General features: G+C 33.5%; 3 protein-coding genes across 7 annotated transcripts in view; 2 read left to right on the top strand and 1 right to left on the bottom strand.

The window, feature by feature from the left end:
• Nucleotides 1-22: 22 nt before the first annotated feature.
• LOC126857174 (dynein regulatory complex protein 8-like) lies at nt 23-1,366 on the top strand. Its single transcript, XM_050606366.1, has 5 exons — nt 23-110; nt 492-605; nt 682-802; nt 920-1,130; nt 1,244-1,366. Exons 1-5 carry the CDS (start codon nt 23-25, stop codon nt 1,358-1,360), a joined length of 651 nt encoding a protein of 216 aa, XP_050462323.1. The 3' UTR covers nt 1,361-1,366.
• Nucleotides 1,367-1,490: 124 nt separating this feature from the next.
• LOC126857023 (delta(3,5)-Delta(2,4)-dienoyl-CoA isomerase, mitochondrial) lies at nt 1,491-4,193 on the bottom strand. Of its 3 annotated transcripts, none has more exons than XM_050606097.1 (8): nt 4,045-4,193; nt 3,364-3,435; nt 2,955-3,102; nt 2,794-2,882; nt 2,591-2,718; nt 2,201-2,481; nt 1,976-2,102; nt 1,491-1,847 (listed from the first exon to the last, which is right to left on the bottom strand). In XM_050606097.1, exons 2-8 carry the CDS (start codon nt 3,413-3,415, stop codon nt 1,749-1,751), a joined length of 924 nt encoding a protein of 307 aa, XP_050462054.1. In that variant the 5' UTR covers nt 3,416-3,435; nt 4,045-4,193; the 3' UTR covers nt 1,491-1,748. The 3 variants fall into 3 exon arrangements, with proteins under 3 accessions (XP_050462054.1, XP_050462055.1, XP_050462056.1); XM_050606098.1 differs by having other exon boundaries at nt 3,999-4,172; XM_050606099.1 differs by lacking the exons at nt 3,364-3,435; nt 4,045-4,193 and adding an exon at nt 3,485-3,663.
• Nucleotides 4,194-4,405: 212 nt separating this feature from the next.
• The window catches only part of LOC126857001 (uncharacterized), a 28,589-nt gene continuing 15,789 nt past the window's right edge, over nt 4,406-17,205 (top strand). The window contains exons 1-4 of one of the 3 annotated variants that reach the window (XM_050606057.1): nt 4,410-4,633; nt 5,772-5,912; nt 6,664-6,833; nt 6,916-7,135. The gene's annotated coding sequence lies outside the window, so the exon portion shown is untranslated. Of the gene's footprint in view, nt 4,634-5,771; nt 5,913-6,663; nt 7,136-17,205 lie in introns of all 3 variants that reach the window. The other 2 variants (XM_050606056.1, XM_050606058.1) reach the window with 2 other exon arrangements.

Raw genomic sequence — 17,205 nt, 5'->3', positions numbered from 1 at the left:
AAGTATTCACTGCATTATTGTGATGATATCTCCCAGGAGAAGTCAGATGATATCTCCCAGGAGAAGTCAGATTATTGAAAGACGTCTTACTTTACGAGGGGAAAGTATATGTATGTGTCAAACGAAGTATTGTAATTAATATATATAGAATATATATTTTGTATAACAAATTTTTTTTTTTTAACGAATATTGTTTATAAAAATATATATTAAAATGTCATATCTCTCTTATGTAGAATATAAGTTAATACAAGTACTCATACTAATTATTTCATATATATATTGCTTATATTGATCAAACAATTTATAAAAGTTTCTCGAATATCGAGAAGCATCATTCGTTTCTCTTTATTTCTTATATTTCTTAAAGAAGTTGTAAGTTATATACATCGATATCAAAGTAAGTATTTTATAAAATCTGTATCAATTTATTGAAAAAAATCAAAAATATTAAATCTAATATTTAATATTTTTTTAAATTATATATTTAGTGATTGAACGAACGTTATTAGAAAAAAGACTCTATGAAGCATTTGATGTATTTGATATTGCAAAAAGTGGGAAAGTGGATGTTAGAGATTTAGGAACTATAATCAGAGCATTAGGTAAAACATACAATTCAAATAATTTTATATCTTTCTCATAGCGTATTTTTTATTCTTTTTTTCTGTCACTTAATAGGATGTGTCGTTACGGAAGCTGAATTGCAAGAGATACAAGTAGAAGTAGAAGATGTCGAAAATAATTGTGTACCAATAGATAGATTTGTAGAATATATGAGTAAAGCGATTAGCGAGGGCAAGTACGTTCAAGTATTTTTTTTTTTTTTTAATCGGAATAAAAGTAATTGATAAATTGATAGAAAAACATAATTTTCTATTATAATATAGTAAATCTTTTATTTTTACAATTTGCTTAGATTCAAGCCAGCAGAACCAGAAGAGCTATTAAAAGCGTTCCAATTATTAGATCCCGAAAATCGCGGATATATCATGAAAGATGATTTAGAAAAATCAATTATAGAAATTGGAGAACCATTTACAAAGGAAGAAGTGGCTGATATGATGGCCGCAGCTTGTGATGCAGAAACAGGAAAAATTAATTACGAGCATTATATCAACTTGCTAATTGTACGTATATAGCTATTACTATAAGGTTTCTTTACATCATACACATAGAAGTATGTATATATTTTATTTAAACATTTTAATATTGAGACTTCCACTTGAGATAAAAATTACAGGTGAAAATTCCCGAAGATATTAATGTATATAATATTTTTGATATAATGGAAGCTGAAAGATTGGCAGCATTACCTAAAAAACGCTTAATCGAAACAATGTTAAAGGAAGATACCTGATAAAAAAATGCTATACTATTTCAGTAAAAAATTGCCTTTTTTATGGGAAAATCTCAATATATGAAAAATGTTAAAATCCGTGATTACGAAAATTATATGAACATATTTTATATATATTTCATGTTACATATACATAAATTTATTTCTGAAATTTATTTGTGCCCGTTTTTACATATAAATAGCATATAAATGTTACATATGTATTAAATAGTACTTTAAATTCTAATTAGAAAAATACGTTTTTTGATATGTCATATTATATTCTTATATTTTTGCAAAAAATATATCAAAATTTAATATCAAAATATAAAAAAGATTTGTGATTATTTTTTTCTCACAAATATTATATGATTAAATAAGTAGTAATATATCACTCAATGATGAAATATTATAACTTTGAGAATATCGGAGGATCACCTTTGGTAGCTTGTGCCATAACTGCATCTAAGAAATCTTCACTTTGAAGCATTGCCTTGTTATGCATCGCCTATCGAGATAAATTCTCCAATAATATATATATTATAATAATTTTAGATACAATTATTTTACATATAATGAATAATAATTATAATGCTTATTTAATTTTAGGTAGAGTAAGTGATGGAGAATACTCACAATATGATCTAATCCTTCTTGAACAGAATGATCTCTGGAATATATCATGCTTATTTTTGAACCTTGCACAGCAACTGGACTTTTTTTTGCGATATTTTCAGCAACTTCTATCGCCTTATTCAATAAACTGAATAAAAATATGAATAATCTTAAATTAATTCATCTTGTTCAAGTAAAATCATTATAAGATTATACATTCTTTTTTCAGTGCATTTATTATTTTACCTTTCCTCATTATCCAATATACGATTTATAAATCCACTTTCCAATGCTTCAGCCGCCGGATATTTTCGTGCTGTGTATACAAGTTCTCTTACTAAACTGTCAGATCCCACAATCTTTGGAAATCTTTGAAGTGTACCTACATCGGCTGCTAGGCCAATATCAACTTCCTTTATTTGGAAATATGCATTAGAGGAAGCATAGCGTATGTCAGTTGCGGATATCATGTCCACAGCTGCACCAATACATGCACCATGTACAGCAGCTATTACAGGTTTTGGACACTGTCAATTAACTTTGCATCATTATTTTGTTTATACAAAAAAGCATCATGTGACGCATAATGGAGTGATCTATAGTGAATATATTATAATTCCATGTAAATAATGATACCTTCTCTATGGCTGAAAATGAATCTTGATAATCTTTAATTTTATTCTCCAGAGCTCTGCATTTACGTGCAATATCATTGTGCTGTGCTAAGGCCTGACCCATTTCCAACATTCCATGAAGATCAATTCCTAAAATAGTTATCAAATAGAATAATTAATTTATTCATGTCATAATAATTAATTTACTTATATATTATTTCATACCTGAACAGAATCCTTTTCCAGCAGCTGATAAAATAATTACTCTGCAATCAGGATTGAATGCCAATCCCTCGAAACATTCCTTAAATTCTCTACATAAAAATTGTTCATATCAAATATAGGTATTTAATTTCAAAAGACATATAATAGATGATTTTTTATACCGCCACATAGTTGGATTTATTGCATTTAATTTCTCAGGTCTGTTTAACTTGACCATGTAAACAAAAGGCTTCACAGTAGATACTGCTAATGTTTTATACACAGGTGACATTTCCGTAGAGTATTTTAATCTAGATGCAACTTGTAAATCTGTAAATTTGTAAATAAATAATTTAGTTTTCACATAATTAACATAGTTGTCACGAAATAGATTTTTATATAGCTAAATTTTGTAAATGTGATAAAAGTTGATTGTAGTTTATAGAGTATATGATACAAACACGGAAATGTCTTATAATTATATTTTGAACACAATAAAAAAATGGTTGAGTAGTGATTTTTTGTGTATATTATAAATATACAAAATATAATATATTAAATAAATTTAAAAAAAAATACAAATATTCTTACAATTTCCAATTGATTTTGATAGATTATTTTTAATGATATTTATTATGACCATGCTGGAAGAGGGTGTTTTTTCTACGAATAAAAATAATAAATTAATTAATAAATCTGAAAATATACATACTTGTTTAGTGTTTCTTTGTTTTTATATATTATAATAATAAATTTAATTGATATTATTTATATATAGGTATATACAAGTACACTCTAGTTTACAAAAGTTTACAGTGTATTACACATTTAAAATATTACATTAATATATATATTATGTTTAATTTTAAAAATGTCGCCAGTAAATAAATTAATAAACAAGTGTTTATACGACCAAACTGGCAATTTATTGTTTGATTATTATATCACGACGTTTCGACCATATGGTTTGGTCTTATCAGTGAAAGTTATAATTAAAAGTAGAAGAGAAAATCGAAATGTCAAACTGACATTGTCAGTTTGACATTTCGATTTTCTCTTTCTACTTTTTAATTATAACTTTCACTTGATAAGGACCAAACCATATGGTCGAAACGTCGTGATATAATAATCAAACAATAAATTGCCAGTTTGGTCGTATAAACACTTGTTTATTAATATATATATTTGATTATATAATAATATTAAAAGTTTAATTAAAATAGTACACAGAATTATTAACAAAGTAGCACTGTCATTTGCGAATACACATACATGTACAATCAATATTCTGTTTTCTAAAATTTTTTTATATTATATATATTTATTTTTCTTCTCTATTCGAGACAATTATTTCTTCCCTCTACTCTAAATCAGCTATTTTCTTTTACTGGATATGAGTCAACTGTTTCCTAATAAGTAGGTTTTTTTCTAATAAGTAGGTCTAATAGATTTCTTTTTTTTCGTGAGATGATATGAACCATACCGATCATACCGATCGAAAAGATTCGTGATTATATAGTTCGCGTTTTGGGCACGTGGAAGCGTTCAGAATAAGTATTTTAATAAAAATTGTGGCAGCGGAGAACGATTCATCTGCAGTATTTTCCTGTTGTAATATTTATAACAGTGTAATACTAATAATCCGGATTCGAGATTTCATTTTTTGTTTTGATCGAGATATCTGATCTGAAGAAACAGAAGATATTAATGTGACGCCCAAAAGTTAAGTCAATTTGTGTATGTAATGTGATTTGGAAAACTTGCCGTGCCTTCTCGTTGAAATTACATATGGAGAAAAAGGCGGGAAGCCGAGTCACACATACACATCACGCATATGTGATAATATTATATAACTTTAGAGGTAAGTTTCTTTTATAGAGTGATACACATTGTACATAGATGAGAAAGTATGCCTAAATATTGGAATAATATAATTGTGTAAATTGTAAAATTAATATCGCTTTATATATTACATAGTAGATATCATCCAGATACCGCGTATATGATCAAGAACGATTTCAAGCAATGTCAGTGCTCTTTAATTATCTCTCTCCAGATCGCCCGAGAACCTTGATAATCACGTAATTTTACAGAGACCGTGGCTTTATGAGTCTTTAATAGCACCTTTCATCGGTGATTGAGTATATTTCTAATCTGTAGAACTATGAAATTTGAGAAGAGATTAGAAAATTATCTTATGTGTAACGACTCAAAAATGGTTAGATCAATTTATCGCTAGAGAAGTTTACTTTTACATTTGCGCTCTTCTAGCGAAGATTGAAGTGTCACCGTTCTTCGAGCGAAGCGCGATGAAAAGTGGGAAGGGGGAAAACACGGGTGGAATGAAAAAAGGACGAACAGCAGCGGAATGTCCAGTTTTTGCGTGGCAGTTACTTACCTTAAACGAGCTAAGATTCTCATATAAAATAGCAGAGGAGCTTTTTTTTATACATATATGAGATCCTTATTTGCGACACCGCAATTAAAAGCGAAATGGCGGTCCTTATTTTCAGACCATAATTGCAATGCGGCAGAATTAAATTCCTCATAATTTTGGTGGCTATTTTTTGTTAACTCATTTTACACACTCATCTTTTTATATATTGATTATGGAATGTTAATCCACGCGCGCATAATTTTTTTTTAATTTCTTAAATCACTCCCGAAATCATCTTAACTGATCTTCATTAGAAGAGAGTGCAATTCATTTTATAAAATTTTTGGAAAATAATAGAATTCTTTCATCTTTTTTCGCCAGAAAATTCATAAGAACACAAATTGTATTGATTATGACGAAATATTTTAACAACGTTTCTGCAATTTTTTCTGCATGCTACATAAAAAACTGCATTGTATTATACTATAAATTATTACTCTATTACTAAACCTATTATCAACAATTCGAGTGTTAATTATTTCTGTCATTGTCCGACATTGGAACAGTGAGTAGTAATGCATTAAATAGAGTGCTTAGTTAATTCTCAACTTAAATGATATAGGTTGTCATATCTACTTAAGGGAAACACCGACCTCGAGAGTGATGCCCTTTTTCTACCTCACATTTACAAAGAACAAACATCAATCGGTTTGGAAACCGATGCATGGGATCTTAATGATGTCTTGTCACATATTCGACAGCGGTGAGTTTAGAGAGAGAGAGAGAGAGAGAGAGAGAGAGAGAGAGAGAGAGAGAGAGAGGTCTCTGAATGCCCTAAATAGAAGAGAATTTATCGTATAAATAAACTTCTTGATTATAAAAGAGTTTCTCTTTTCTTGTTATTATTGAAAAAAATTTCCAACTATATTCATCAGTAATTATATAATTTTAATTATATAAAAAAAGAAAATAAAAAAATGTAAGTTTTCTCTGACGAAACGATTTCACGGTAGTCGAGGTCGTATAAACTTGTTTTTGTATTAATTCATCATTGAGATTTAAACATGTCTAAAAAAAAATTATCACAATATGAAAATAAGTAATTTGTCTATTACACAGATATTGCTAAATGTTTCTTTTTGAACATATTTGTAGAGAGAACAATTAATTCTGAATATCATGATGAAGAAAATGATGAAAGAAGCAACGTCCTATAAAGAATTTTTGTAGGTGTAATCAAGTTATGTGGGAATAAGCTGAAATTATTGTCCGTCGATAATTACATATTACATTTCTTTTTAAGTGATTTTTTTGCCATATGATGACATAATTAACAATAAATTTAAAAATTTAATCAAGATTTATTAAACGTGTAATATGCAAAAAGAAGTTCAGCGAAAGATGATATAAAAATTTATTTCTTACAATTCACATCTTTTTTTATCCGGTATATTTATTAATTTTTTACGTAATATTGATGAATTTTCCTTATTTAACAATTATGATGCTTACAGGGAAAATTCGCACTCTGAACGAGATGGATAAAGCAAGCGCAGTGGGGGAAAGAACGAAAGAGCGAAAACACGTGCGGGAAAAGGACGCAACGAGAGACCGTAGTATGACGAACGCGAGGCAACCGATGCAGACGATGGTGCGGGCAGTCTGCGCACGGACATCGATCGAGGTTCACGTTCCATCCACTCCCCGAAATTTCCAATTGTTTCTCGAATCGCGCGAAATATTAACGATACGTCACGTACTTACAGAGAGAGAAGAAAGAGAGAGAGAGAGAAAGAGAGACACGCCGCGGTATTTGATGCGGTGAATCGCGTTCGTGACAGTGCGATGACACCTGTGCTTTTCCGAGAGGAACGAACCGTCCAGTACCGCAGTTGTGGAGGGTGTTTTTCCGCCGGTGCACCATAGGAGGTTTTTGCAGCAACCGGAAGACGTAGGTTCACCGCTGACTTTACCGTTGAAAGAAAGGTAAGTGACAACTCATTGACAATCGCGTTTTGGAGTAAAGAGGTTTTATCTAAACGCGACACTAACAATGGCGAATTAATGCGTTTCTGCATTCTTGCATTACTCCAAATATAAATGCGAAACACTATTGTAATAGAGTAGTGTTGAAAATATTTTATTATAAATATTTTTAAATTATATCTATTTTGTTATTAACTATATGATTATTGATCAAGCCATGTTATTTAATAATTAAAATGGAAATAGAGAAATCGTTGTCGTAATACGGTATCATCATAAGGGCGTTCGCCCCAGTTATTTCAGGTAATCGAATCGATCGCCAGCACGATTTTGCTGGTTGCTTCTGAATACGCTTCCGGAAATTCGCTTACTCTACAACTTTTTGCATTGTGTAGCTTCTCCAACAAAGTTCGTATCGCGCCACAATGACGGAAGAGAACTTTTGCCACAATGTATTTCGCACGTAAATTTAATAATGTCACGTCGAGTGGCGTGCCAATGATTCAGTGCAAATGACAATAAAAAAGGAAAAAAATGCCACGACAACTTATACGCAATATCCATTTTCAAATCTTCGAGTCACAAAGTACAATAGCGTCAATTATGAATAATGAGCGAAATTTCATGGTATTACAGAATTCCGCAATTTATCGCGTTTATCACAATACCTTTACGAAAATAATGACTCGCGGATGAGATATCATTCTGCATCTCAATTTTTTGGCATTTGTAATGTCTTGAATGTGATTATGAAACTGCTTCTACGACCCTATTAGTAGCGACAGACAATAACGTGGTCTACAATAAGATATATTCGAATGTGTGACATTATACGTTCTCTTCGAAAATGCAAAATATGTAAATAGCGAATATGAAAGACATCTTGAGAGATTAATTCGTGTCATATATTTCTGGAAGCAGTTATTTAAAGATTATATTTTTTGGGGATAAAACATTGTTTTCTATTGTGTTAAAATGGAGATATTAGGTTTTCATGAAAAAAATCGATCATATTTGTCAAATAAAGTTGAAAACAAATTAGAGTTTTCAATCAAAATTGTCGTTATCGGCTTACAAGTATAAGTTTCTTAAAAAAGAATATTTTTAATTTTCTTTTGTTTTTAAATCTCAGATTCTTTCTAACTTTATTTGATACAGAATTTAATAGAAAAACGTTAAATCTTTTGCAATCTAATAAATGACGTAAAAGGATATTGCATTAAATTTTAAATAAAAATAATTTTCTTAATGATTTTTTAAATTTATTTTAATAAGAATTATAAAAAAATTTACTAAAGTTTACATCTACTTGCAATTTTAAATTTTGACAAAATAATGAAGCATAACAGAATTTTTGTTCTCAAACCTTGAATTAATTTCGAAGAAAATATTTTTATTTGTTTCTTTCCGAGGCATTTTCAATTGCTTTGAGAATCTTCTGTTTTGCCGCAATACCGCGTTACAGATTCGGCGAGGACTTCAAACTTGTATGCTTAATAATCTACATATATATCCTACATTAAACTAGGAATAACGGTAGAATTATAGAAAGATCGATAGCGAGAGACGCATTCATTTCACTGTGCTATAAATTGCTCGGCCGTATATACAAACTGCAGAGCATGTGAAAGCGGTCGATTCGCTTTTACTGCTCGTAACGCTATTTCATATCCGCTGTGCATCCACAGCCACGCAATCATGTATATACATTCCAGAGCACATCACGTGCTTAATTCATCGAAGTTTTTATGTTTCTAATTTAATACTGCAGTCATTTTAATCTAACAGTAAGCATATATGTTAGGAAAAGTCATCGCGATATTCGCGATTTTCTACTAAATGTAGAAGCGGCCGGATGTGGATCTGAAATTGAATAAAGAAACGGATGAAGTTACGATGGATTGGAGCGATATACGTGTATATACGAGCTGTTTGACAAAGTATTCCTTGTTTCAGTACCGCGTATTCTCAGTAATGAAATTACGACGCATGTAATGCGTATTCAGTCGTCAATTTAAATACGTCAATATAAATTCATTTTTTTATGCGGAATTTCTTAAAATCTCTTAAAATCTATATTCTTTATCTCTTGATAAAATTGGCCGAATAAATTCGAATAGAATAGCAGAGTTAGTACATAAGGGGAGTATCTTGTGTTTAATATGCAAAGAGAGCGAACAGTTCTACATTTGAATGTGGAACGACGTGACGAGTCGCTTTCGCAAGGATTACTCTCTAGAAATTGCGGAGCTTCCTCCAAAGCTCCAGTGCGCCATATTCACGCTGTATCTCTCGTCAACGTTTTTGTAAACGTTATTTTCTTGCAGAAATCTCTGGTAGCCATCTGTCAGAGAGAGGCGCTTCGCTCCGCATCGCTGTTGCGTTTTTCGATGGTTATTCGCGACAATCGCGTAAACCTGCTCGACGCGTTCTCCAACTTTTTAATTATATTAACCGCGATTTACATCATCATGAGGCAATATTTCTCGAGGTGTTTAATACATTCGAGAAGTCCTTGCATCATTTAACTTACGTGTGTGCTTTCTTATCAGTCTGATATTTTTGTATTTCGTATCGCAGATATATGTACATACATAGTTACTTTTTGCGAATCGATAACTTTATATTTTAGATTTAATTTAAGTAAAATTACTACATTACTTTGTTAGGGAGCTTTTATGGAATAATGTCCAGTTGTGTAACAATTTCTACATCTATTTTTTATATATATATATATATTTTTTTTTACTTCCGGATTGAAATTGGCGAAATTAAGTGCATTAAACTCAGTGCTTTGAAAGCGCATCGATAAATTAACTTTTACGTGTGAGATTCATTATGGATTTTTTCACAAGGATTACTTTCTTCCAGACGCTTTATAATCTTGTATGCTTCGCGCACACATTTTGTGAATTTCTAATCTTACAATTTATGAATTACGTCACGTACGTTTCCCTACTATATAAACTTTCATGAATCTAGCTGATAATATCGCTAAGAAAATATATTCAAATAAATAACATATCTTTCTTCCTAGCATCATAAATAGAGAAAATAATTCAACGTTATAAAAAAATCGACATGCAATCTAAATTTAGCCTACGAGAATAGAAGTGATAATGCTTCGTGACATGGATTAATCATTAATCATTACAATATTGAAAGTACATATAAGATAAAGTGGACAAAAAGCGCGAAGATATAAAGAATAGAACAAATAAATAACACAAACGCAATTGTTTAGAATAAATAAAATCATATGAGAAATATATTTTAGGTCCCACATATTATTTATCGCTTTGCATTCAATAAGAAGTGTTATTCTTCTTGAATGACGCGTAGAAAGAAACGCGAGAGCGGCCAGCTCCGGAAATTCCGGGATATTGCTGATGATGTCCCGCGACGCATCGCCCGTTGAGCGCCGTACGCGTTGCCGGGTAGAAAATAAAAAAAATTAGAAGAAAGCACAAATGCAATGGTCGTTCCTATCGTAAATCATCGTCGAAAATACAATAATACAGAGAGAAAGAAAGATAAAGGGAGAGAGAAAGAGAGAGAGAGAAGGGGCACGAGCTCGCGCCATAAACCAAATCGCATCGGTTGACTCCGCTTGACCCCTGAGTCCGGTTGACCTTCTTTACGGGCTTTTGTGCGACACATTTTGGTCGCTTTATGCCTTTTTCGACAGATCCTATCGCGCGGGGCCACCGGTTTGCAATTTTAAATAGACGCGTCTGCTGAGATACTCCTCAAGGTTCCGCAGATTCGAGAGATGATAGGCTAGATATGCGGAGCTCATCGTCTTTCGCTGGAGTACCCTCGAGGGGTGGATTACTGTGGAATTTCGGTACAATACAAATATAAGATTTCAAGACATTAGTAGAAATTATTATGTAAACAAAATATTAATAAATACACTAATTTGTTTGAATAATAAGAGAATTTTTAATTCGTTATAGATTAGAATTATAAAATATTTTAATTAAGCGACGATTGTTTCAATTTTTTAAAGACTTTAGACTAATATTTGGAAAGATTAAAAATAAATAATTTTTATTGATTTTATATTCAAAATCACGCGTTTTATTCTCAGGATAGATTATTTGTTTGTTGTTAATATCACTTTGTGATAAATTATAGTGAAACTTGTTTTAAAAATTGACCGTTATTTGATTAATTACACAACTTCATAATTTAAAAACTTAAATTATATATAATAATTTTAATTTTTGTCAATATATGCTTTATTTTTCCATATTAAAGTAAGGAAAATGCTTGGAAACAGTGTATTATATGAGTTGCTTTAAAACTTTAGAATATATTATCATATATTAATTGATAGTGTACTGTTAATGGTGAAAATTTCAATTTAATTACACATTGCTGTTACAAAGGTAGTGTTGAAATCCTTGTGTTCAACGGTTTACACTTTTGATATAGCATTACATATATTATGATCACGCAAAATAATTATATACATATACATCTCTGGGATTTTAAAAACGCCAGCTTTCGCTTTTGTTCTCGCATGAAATAGTCCCGCCTATGCCGAATCATGCACGTGCGATCATAAATTGATAATATCAGTAGATTAACTAACACGGCCGAGTTAGTTTGCATAGCGCACAAGCCTTCATAGTGCGTGCATTAAAATATAGAATGTACATTCTCGTTACGTCACGCTCGTTTGGCTTATCCTAAACGACTGTAGCATATATATTTAAATGATTATTTAATTTTCAAAATTACTAGTAATATATATGTATTGTGCAATGCATAAAATTATAGTTATTTATTATCTATAATGTGTGGCATATCCCACGAAGGATATCTTCTATAAAATAATAATTCTTGTTTCACACATGGTAATCGTAATAACACAATAATTATTTTTTACATGTTCTTATTAGATCTGAACAAAATATTTCGTTCATCTCTTTACTATTTGTATTATCGTCAAAAGAATTCATCGGCCCAAAATGCATCTCTCTCGACTAAGACGATGGAATCTCATCAATTCTTGCGCCTTAATCTAAGTAATACAATCGTAATTTGTGTCAATTTCGAATGTGACACGTGTACTTGAGGCAATATACGCCTCTGCAGCACGATACCCGTCTACGATCGATGAGGAAACATGGAATGCATCTGCATTCCGCGTGGTCCCGGTTGTTCCTATGTAACATCGGACTCAAGTGCGTAAGTTGGAGATTTTATTTTCGTCACTACCTTCTTTACCACCCGCCTTTCTTTCTCTCTCTCTCTCTCCCTCTTTTTTTTTCTCGTGCTGCAGTTATCAGATCATGTTGCATACATATTGGGATACTTTCTCGGCCCGGTCTCGTGTCATTCGTGCCGCGCCTGAAACGAGTGAAAGTATTCGGAATTCTTGCGGTCAGTTTGACCCGTGGGCTCGCCACCGAGGTAACTTACGCAACTCGTACAGTAACAGGTGTATTGCATGTGCAATAACGTGTTTGAAGGATCCAGAGGTCGTTTGTACTCACGGGCGGAACGGACAATATACTATTGCTACGCGAAGCGTAGACACTTTTCGGGCGCGCGACAGAGAACTTTCCATCTTATAATTGACAAATTACACCGTCGTAAATCTTTGCGCGTAAACGTGTCTAATGCCGACAATTCAAAAAAAAAAAAACACCATCATTTCTAAAATTTGTCACAGTTTGTGATTTTATTGTGAGTTTGATGTAAATTTCGAACAATTTCACGATTTCACGATTTTGAGAACGTTCTTAAGATTTTATTCGGATATTAATGTTGCGTAGACTGTTATAGACGCACGTAGGGATGGGATAAAGAGACGAAAGGGGGAGAGGATGATATTTTTTTTCCACGGAAGAAACTGACAAGGTAAACGGCGACCCCGCGACTCCGAGAGTCGAGATGGAGATTCGAAAAGGATACTCGGTCGATTCACCGGATGCACGCGATCACGTCGGTGCGGCTCGTTCGACAAGCGCATCGAGCATATACCCGGTTTCAGTTTTCGCAGCGAAAGCGAGCGAGCGAGCGAGCTTGAGTTTTCAAGCGAGACGAGAGCATAAGGTTAATCCGATCGCTCGTTTCCGACCGACGCTAATTACATTTGCTCTCTTTAATCGCGCGAAAATCACGACGTATCGATCGCGGATGTAAAACTCTGATCGAGACCGTGGAGAATCTCGAGAGACTTTTCTCTTCATAGAACTTTAAAAGTTTTCTCGATTCTTTTCTCATATTTCATCTTACTTTAATCTTTTATCACTTTCTAATACACGACATTCTATTTTCAAGATATCTATCTTGGTCATATTTATATCATTTGAACGCGAATATATCGCGTGATACAAATGTTTTTCTACATTGCAAAGGCGTAACTCTAGACGAAGCCAAACAAAAATATCGGCTAATCTCGTTCGCGCATTCTAGTAGAATTCTTAGTTTATAAATAAATTATAGGATTTAAGCAATGAAGTGAGGTGAGCAAGCGTCATCGGGATAGTATCGTGCATTGACCCTAAGCGAGCGCTTAATCGCTGCGACGTAATTAAACGTAATTAAACACAGCGCACAAAACTGGATAAGAACCGGCTTAGAATTATACGTAGCAGCTTGTATATGATTATATATAACTAGGGTGCAAAATGCTCTTATAAGTAAAATATTGCAGAGTAACCGTCCATTAAATCACTAGTCTCACCCTATTTAGAAGTGGATAATTAATTATTATTCTCCCTAATAATGTAGTAATGCGCTATTAAATTATTGATAATACTTAGTAGTAAAGCCGTTTTTCTTCCTTAAATTTAAATTAAGTTTCTGTAAAAAATCTATCGGGTAAATTATTAACGAAGGTTTTTTTTTTTACCTAAATTATTTAAACAGGAATTATTACACTATTTACAAGTAGTAGTATTTAAAATTGCTCTGCTATTACAAATTTATTTCTAAGAAATTTTACCTTCATACTGTAATTAAAATAGAATACCGATCCGTGTTTACATATTAAATTGTGCGATTTGAGGGAAATAAAATTTTCACTGTAAAAAGCATTAACATATGATGGAAATAACGGTCAAATAAAAAAGAAGGAAAATTAAACGAATTTAAAAATCTATCGAGACAAATATGTAAAATAATGATCGAATAAAGCGCGACATTCAATTGCTGAGAAATATAGGATACATTGGTTTTGCTGCTTTTTCTTTTACGTCGTATCTCTTTTCCGCGGAGCTGCGACGACGTCAGATCTTTCACGGGATGGGATCAGGATTTGGCGGTGCGACAACGCACGCGGGAACCCCGAAATAGCGGCCACGGGTAGAAACTTCGCGAGTTATAGTTAGCTCCTCTTATAGTTAGCCGCTGACTAGCGTGCTGCAGAATGCGAAACGAGAGTGGTGTGTGTGTGTGTTTCTTTCTTTCTTCTTCTTCCTTCATCTCTCTGCCGAGTTCGTTTCAACACACACACGCGTTTCCACACTCTCTTCTTCCTCCTCTTAATTCTCGCTTCTAGACCTTGCGTCGCTCTCCATCTCGTTCCCTCCTTCTTTCTTTCACACTCGCCGCGCGAATATTCATCTTTCTCGCGTTCGACTCGGCTCGCACAACGTAACGGAATCTCGGAACCTCGGAGGGAAAACGAAAAGAGAGCATAAGAAAAAGGATTGGGAGGGGAAGCAGATTTGCATACCGCGGATGTACTCTCGCGACAAACAATTTATCCGAGACACCGGCATGCTGGAAAGTGGACCGTGCTGCCGCGGGCAGCATTCAAGGTGTCGTTTATTTACATAAACAGATGAGAGCATTCATGCCTCCGTTCGCTCAATATATTGTATTCCCTGCCTCATTGGCTGCTACGTTAGTTAAATAGAATTCGCTTCGCGCGAGGTGTTTTGCATTGAAGCGACGCGAATTAACTTGCCATTCGTGCATCGCTTACATCTCAAGCTTATTAATCTTACTCTTATATTGGCGGGGTAAGTAATCACTAATATTTATGCGCCGCCGTTGAAACGCCTTTAATTCAATTAAAGATGAAAGAAGATACGAATATAAATCTTTACTTCTATTACATTTACAACAGAAAGCGCACAATATCGACTAATATAAAATATCGATATTATATATAACGCGATGTAATATAAGATAGTGAAATATAATACATTATATTATCACAATAATTATTACTATAACAAATAATTATTATTACATTATGATATAATAATATTATGAACCATATCATCTCTCCCTTTTGCGACACGATAATTCTCTCCAATATATTTCGCTTGTAAATTTTGAGGAAACCATATCCAAAGTATATTACAAGAATAATTAATCAAGCGTTACACGGGGATATTTAAATTGATTAGCCCAGGAATACGCGGAAAGTAAATTTGTTCCATTCTCTCCTTTCGTTCGTCATTGCTTTATCATCGCCGTAAATCGTGGAGAGTAGATATCAGCGTGACATGTACTAAAAGGTCCGTACACCTCTCTTAAGAATACACCTCTTACTCGAGAACCCAAATTATAACCAAATCGAACTATCGCATTTATCACGCCTGTCAGAGACATAAATTTAATCAACGTCGTGCCTTCAACACCTCCATGGTGCGCACGAAAGTGTTTGCTGTATCTACTCATGTCGACGCTCGGCGAAGGTACTTAGCTATTTACCTAAGTGCCGATATTTCTGCGCAAGTACTGCTTGTGTTAATCACATTTGGCGAAACAAACAAAAATTACAAATATTCACTGCCGAGCAAGGAGCAGCTCTCTTTCTCTACGATTAAGAATAATCGATATAAATGAAATAGAGAAATAATATTTCTTTTATTTATTCTAATGCAAGTATAATTTTTTCCGTTAGATAGAGTTAATATCTATTTTATACACGAATTATTTGTCCTTATATGTTTATAGAAATAAAATTGTTGTTATACATTTTTCAAAATGAATTGCCTGCGAGAGACAGACTCGAATCAAATATTATCCTTGGTCGAGGATGAGCAATCAAGCAGTGTGAGAACATCTGGCACAATCTTTCACGCTGTCACTATCGCTGCTTCCGGCTATTTTATGCGTCTACCTGCTTGCAATTTGGTTTACCGAATTAGCCGCATCTGCTTTTCCCAATCGTTCCGAAGGCGAATCGACTTTCATCGTGCTCATTCCTCGCATTTTTTATTCCGATCGGAGAGTAGATATCTCGATAAATCATACGATATTAAGCGCGAGAGCGCGCTATGAGAGCAGGCTGTAAACCGGCTGTAAGTAGCTTCGTGCTACATCTAAACGTATCGTCGCACGATTAAATGAATTCAGACGGTTATAGCTACTGGATACGGAGATTACGTTGAAGGTGATCCTGATCGTATTCTACAGGAAAAGCCCAACCTGCTCTCCTCTTTTTTCCTCGATTTTCTCTCCTCCCCTCATCGCTCTAGCCCTCCAGGCTCGTCAAGTCTTCCCTTCCTCTCTCTTCCTTTTTCTTTTCTCTTACTCTCGCTACAACTATAAGAGCGAACGGAGGAAGCGACCGATTAAGTTTTTGTTCGCTTGAGAATTAGAGGTCGAGCGAAGCTGATGTCGAGACAGCGAGAGAAGCGAATGAAGGAGGAAATGAGCGAGAGGGAAAAAGAGAGAGAGAGAGAGAGAGAAGCGATCTGGAACCGAAGAGGTACGTACGAAGGAGCAGCTATCGAATGCTGTGATTCCAGTCGATTCTCCCTTTATAATGTTGAGTCTACCGTCACGGTAGAACCTCTCCTCGCTTCGCAGGATCTTTGTATTCTTTCTCACGCCGCGATTTCTTTATTCTTCTGTCAGTTTGCGATGCGCTTGAAGAAGATGTCTCTTGTCGTTCATGTCTAAACAACGAAATACGCGAGACGTCTTCTTCGATCAACAATGTCGACGGAATCCGCGGTATCACGTGTTTCGATTATAAACAGGTGCTAACATCACGTGGATGCGAGTCAATTACGAACTGCATGGATATCATATATTGATAATTGCGCGATCGTAGTTGTACAATGATCTATGAGATAATAATATGTTCT

This window comes from Cataglyphis hispanica, chromosome 20, assembly GCF_021464435.1.
Source record: "Cataglyphis hispanica isolate Lineage 1 chromosome 20, ULB_Chis1_1.0, whole genome shotgun sequence".
Lineage (NCBI taxonomy): Eukaryota > Metazoa > Arthropoda > Insecta > Hymenoptera > Formicidae > Cataglyphis > Cataglyphis hispanica.
This window is presented reverse-complemented; position numbering and strand designations above follow the sequence as displayed.

Coding starts and splice junctions, on each gene's coding strand:
- LOC126857174 (XM_050606366.1), top strand. CDS start 23: ATGATATCTCCCAGGAGAAGTCAGATGATATCTCCCAGGAGAAGTCAG. Junction 111..491: donor TTTACGAGGGGAAAGTATAT/GTATGTGTCAAA, acceptor TTATATATTTAG/TGATTGAACGAACGTTATTA. Junction 1,131..1,243: donor ATTATATCAACTTGCTAATT/GTACGTATATAG, acceptor TAAAAATTACAG/GTGAAAATTCCCGAAGATAT.
- LOC126857023 (XM_050606097.1), bottom strand. CDS start 3,415: ATGGTCATAATAAATATCATTAAAAATAATCTATCAAAATCAATTGGA. Junction 3,103..3,363: donor ATCAAAATCAATTGGAAATT/GTAAGAATATTT, acceptor ACAAATTTACAG/ATTTACAAGTTGCATCTAGA. Junction 2,883..2,954: donor ATAAATCCAACTATGTGGCG/GTATAAAAAATC, acceptor ATTTTTATGTAG/AGAATTTAAGGAATGTTTCG.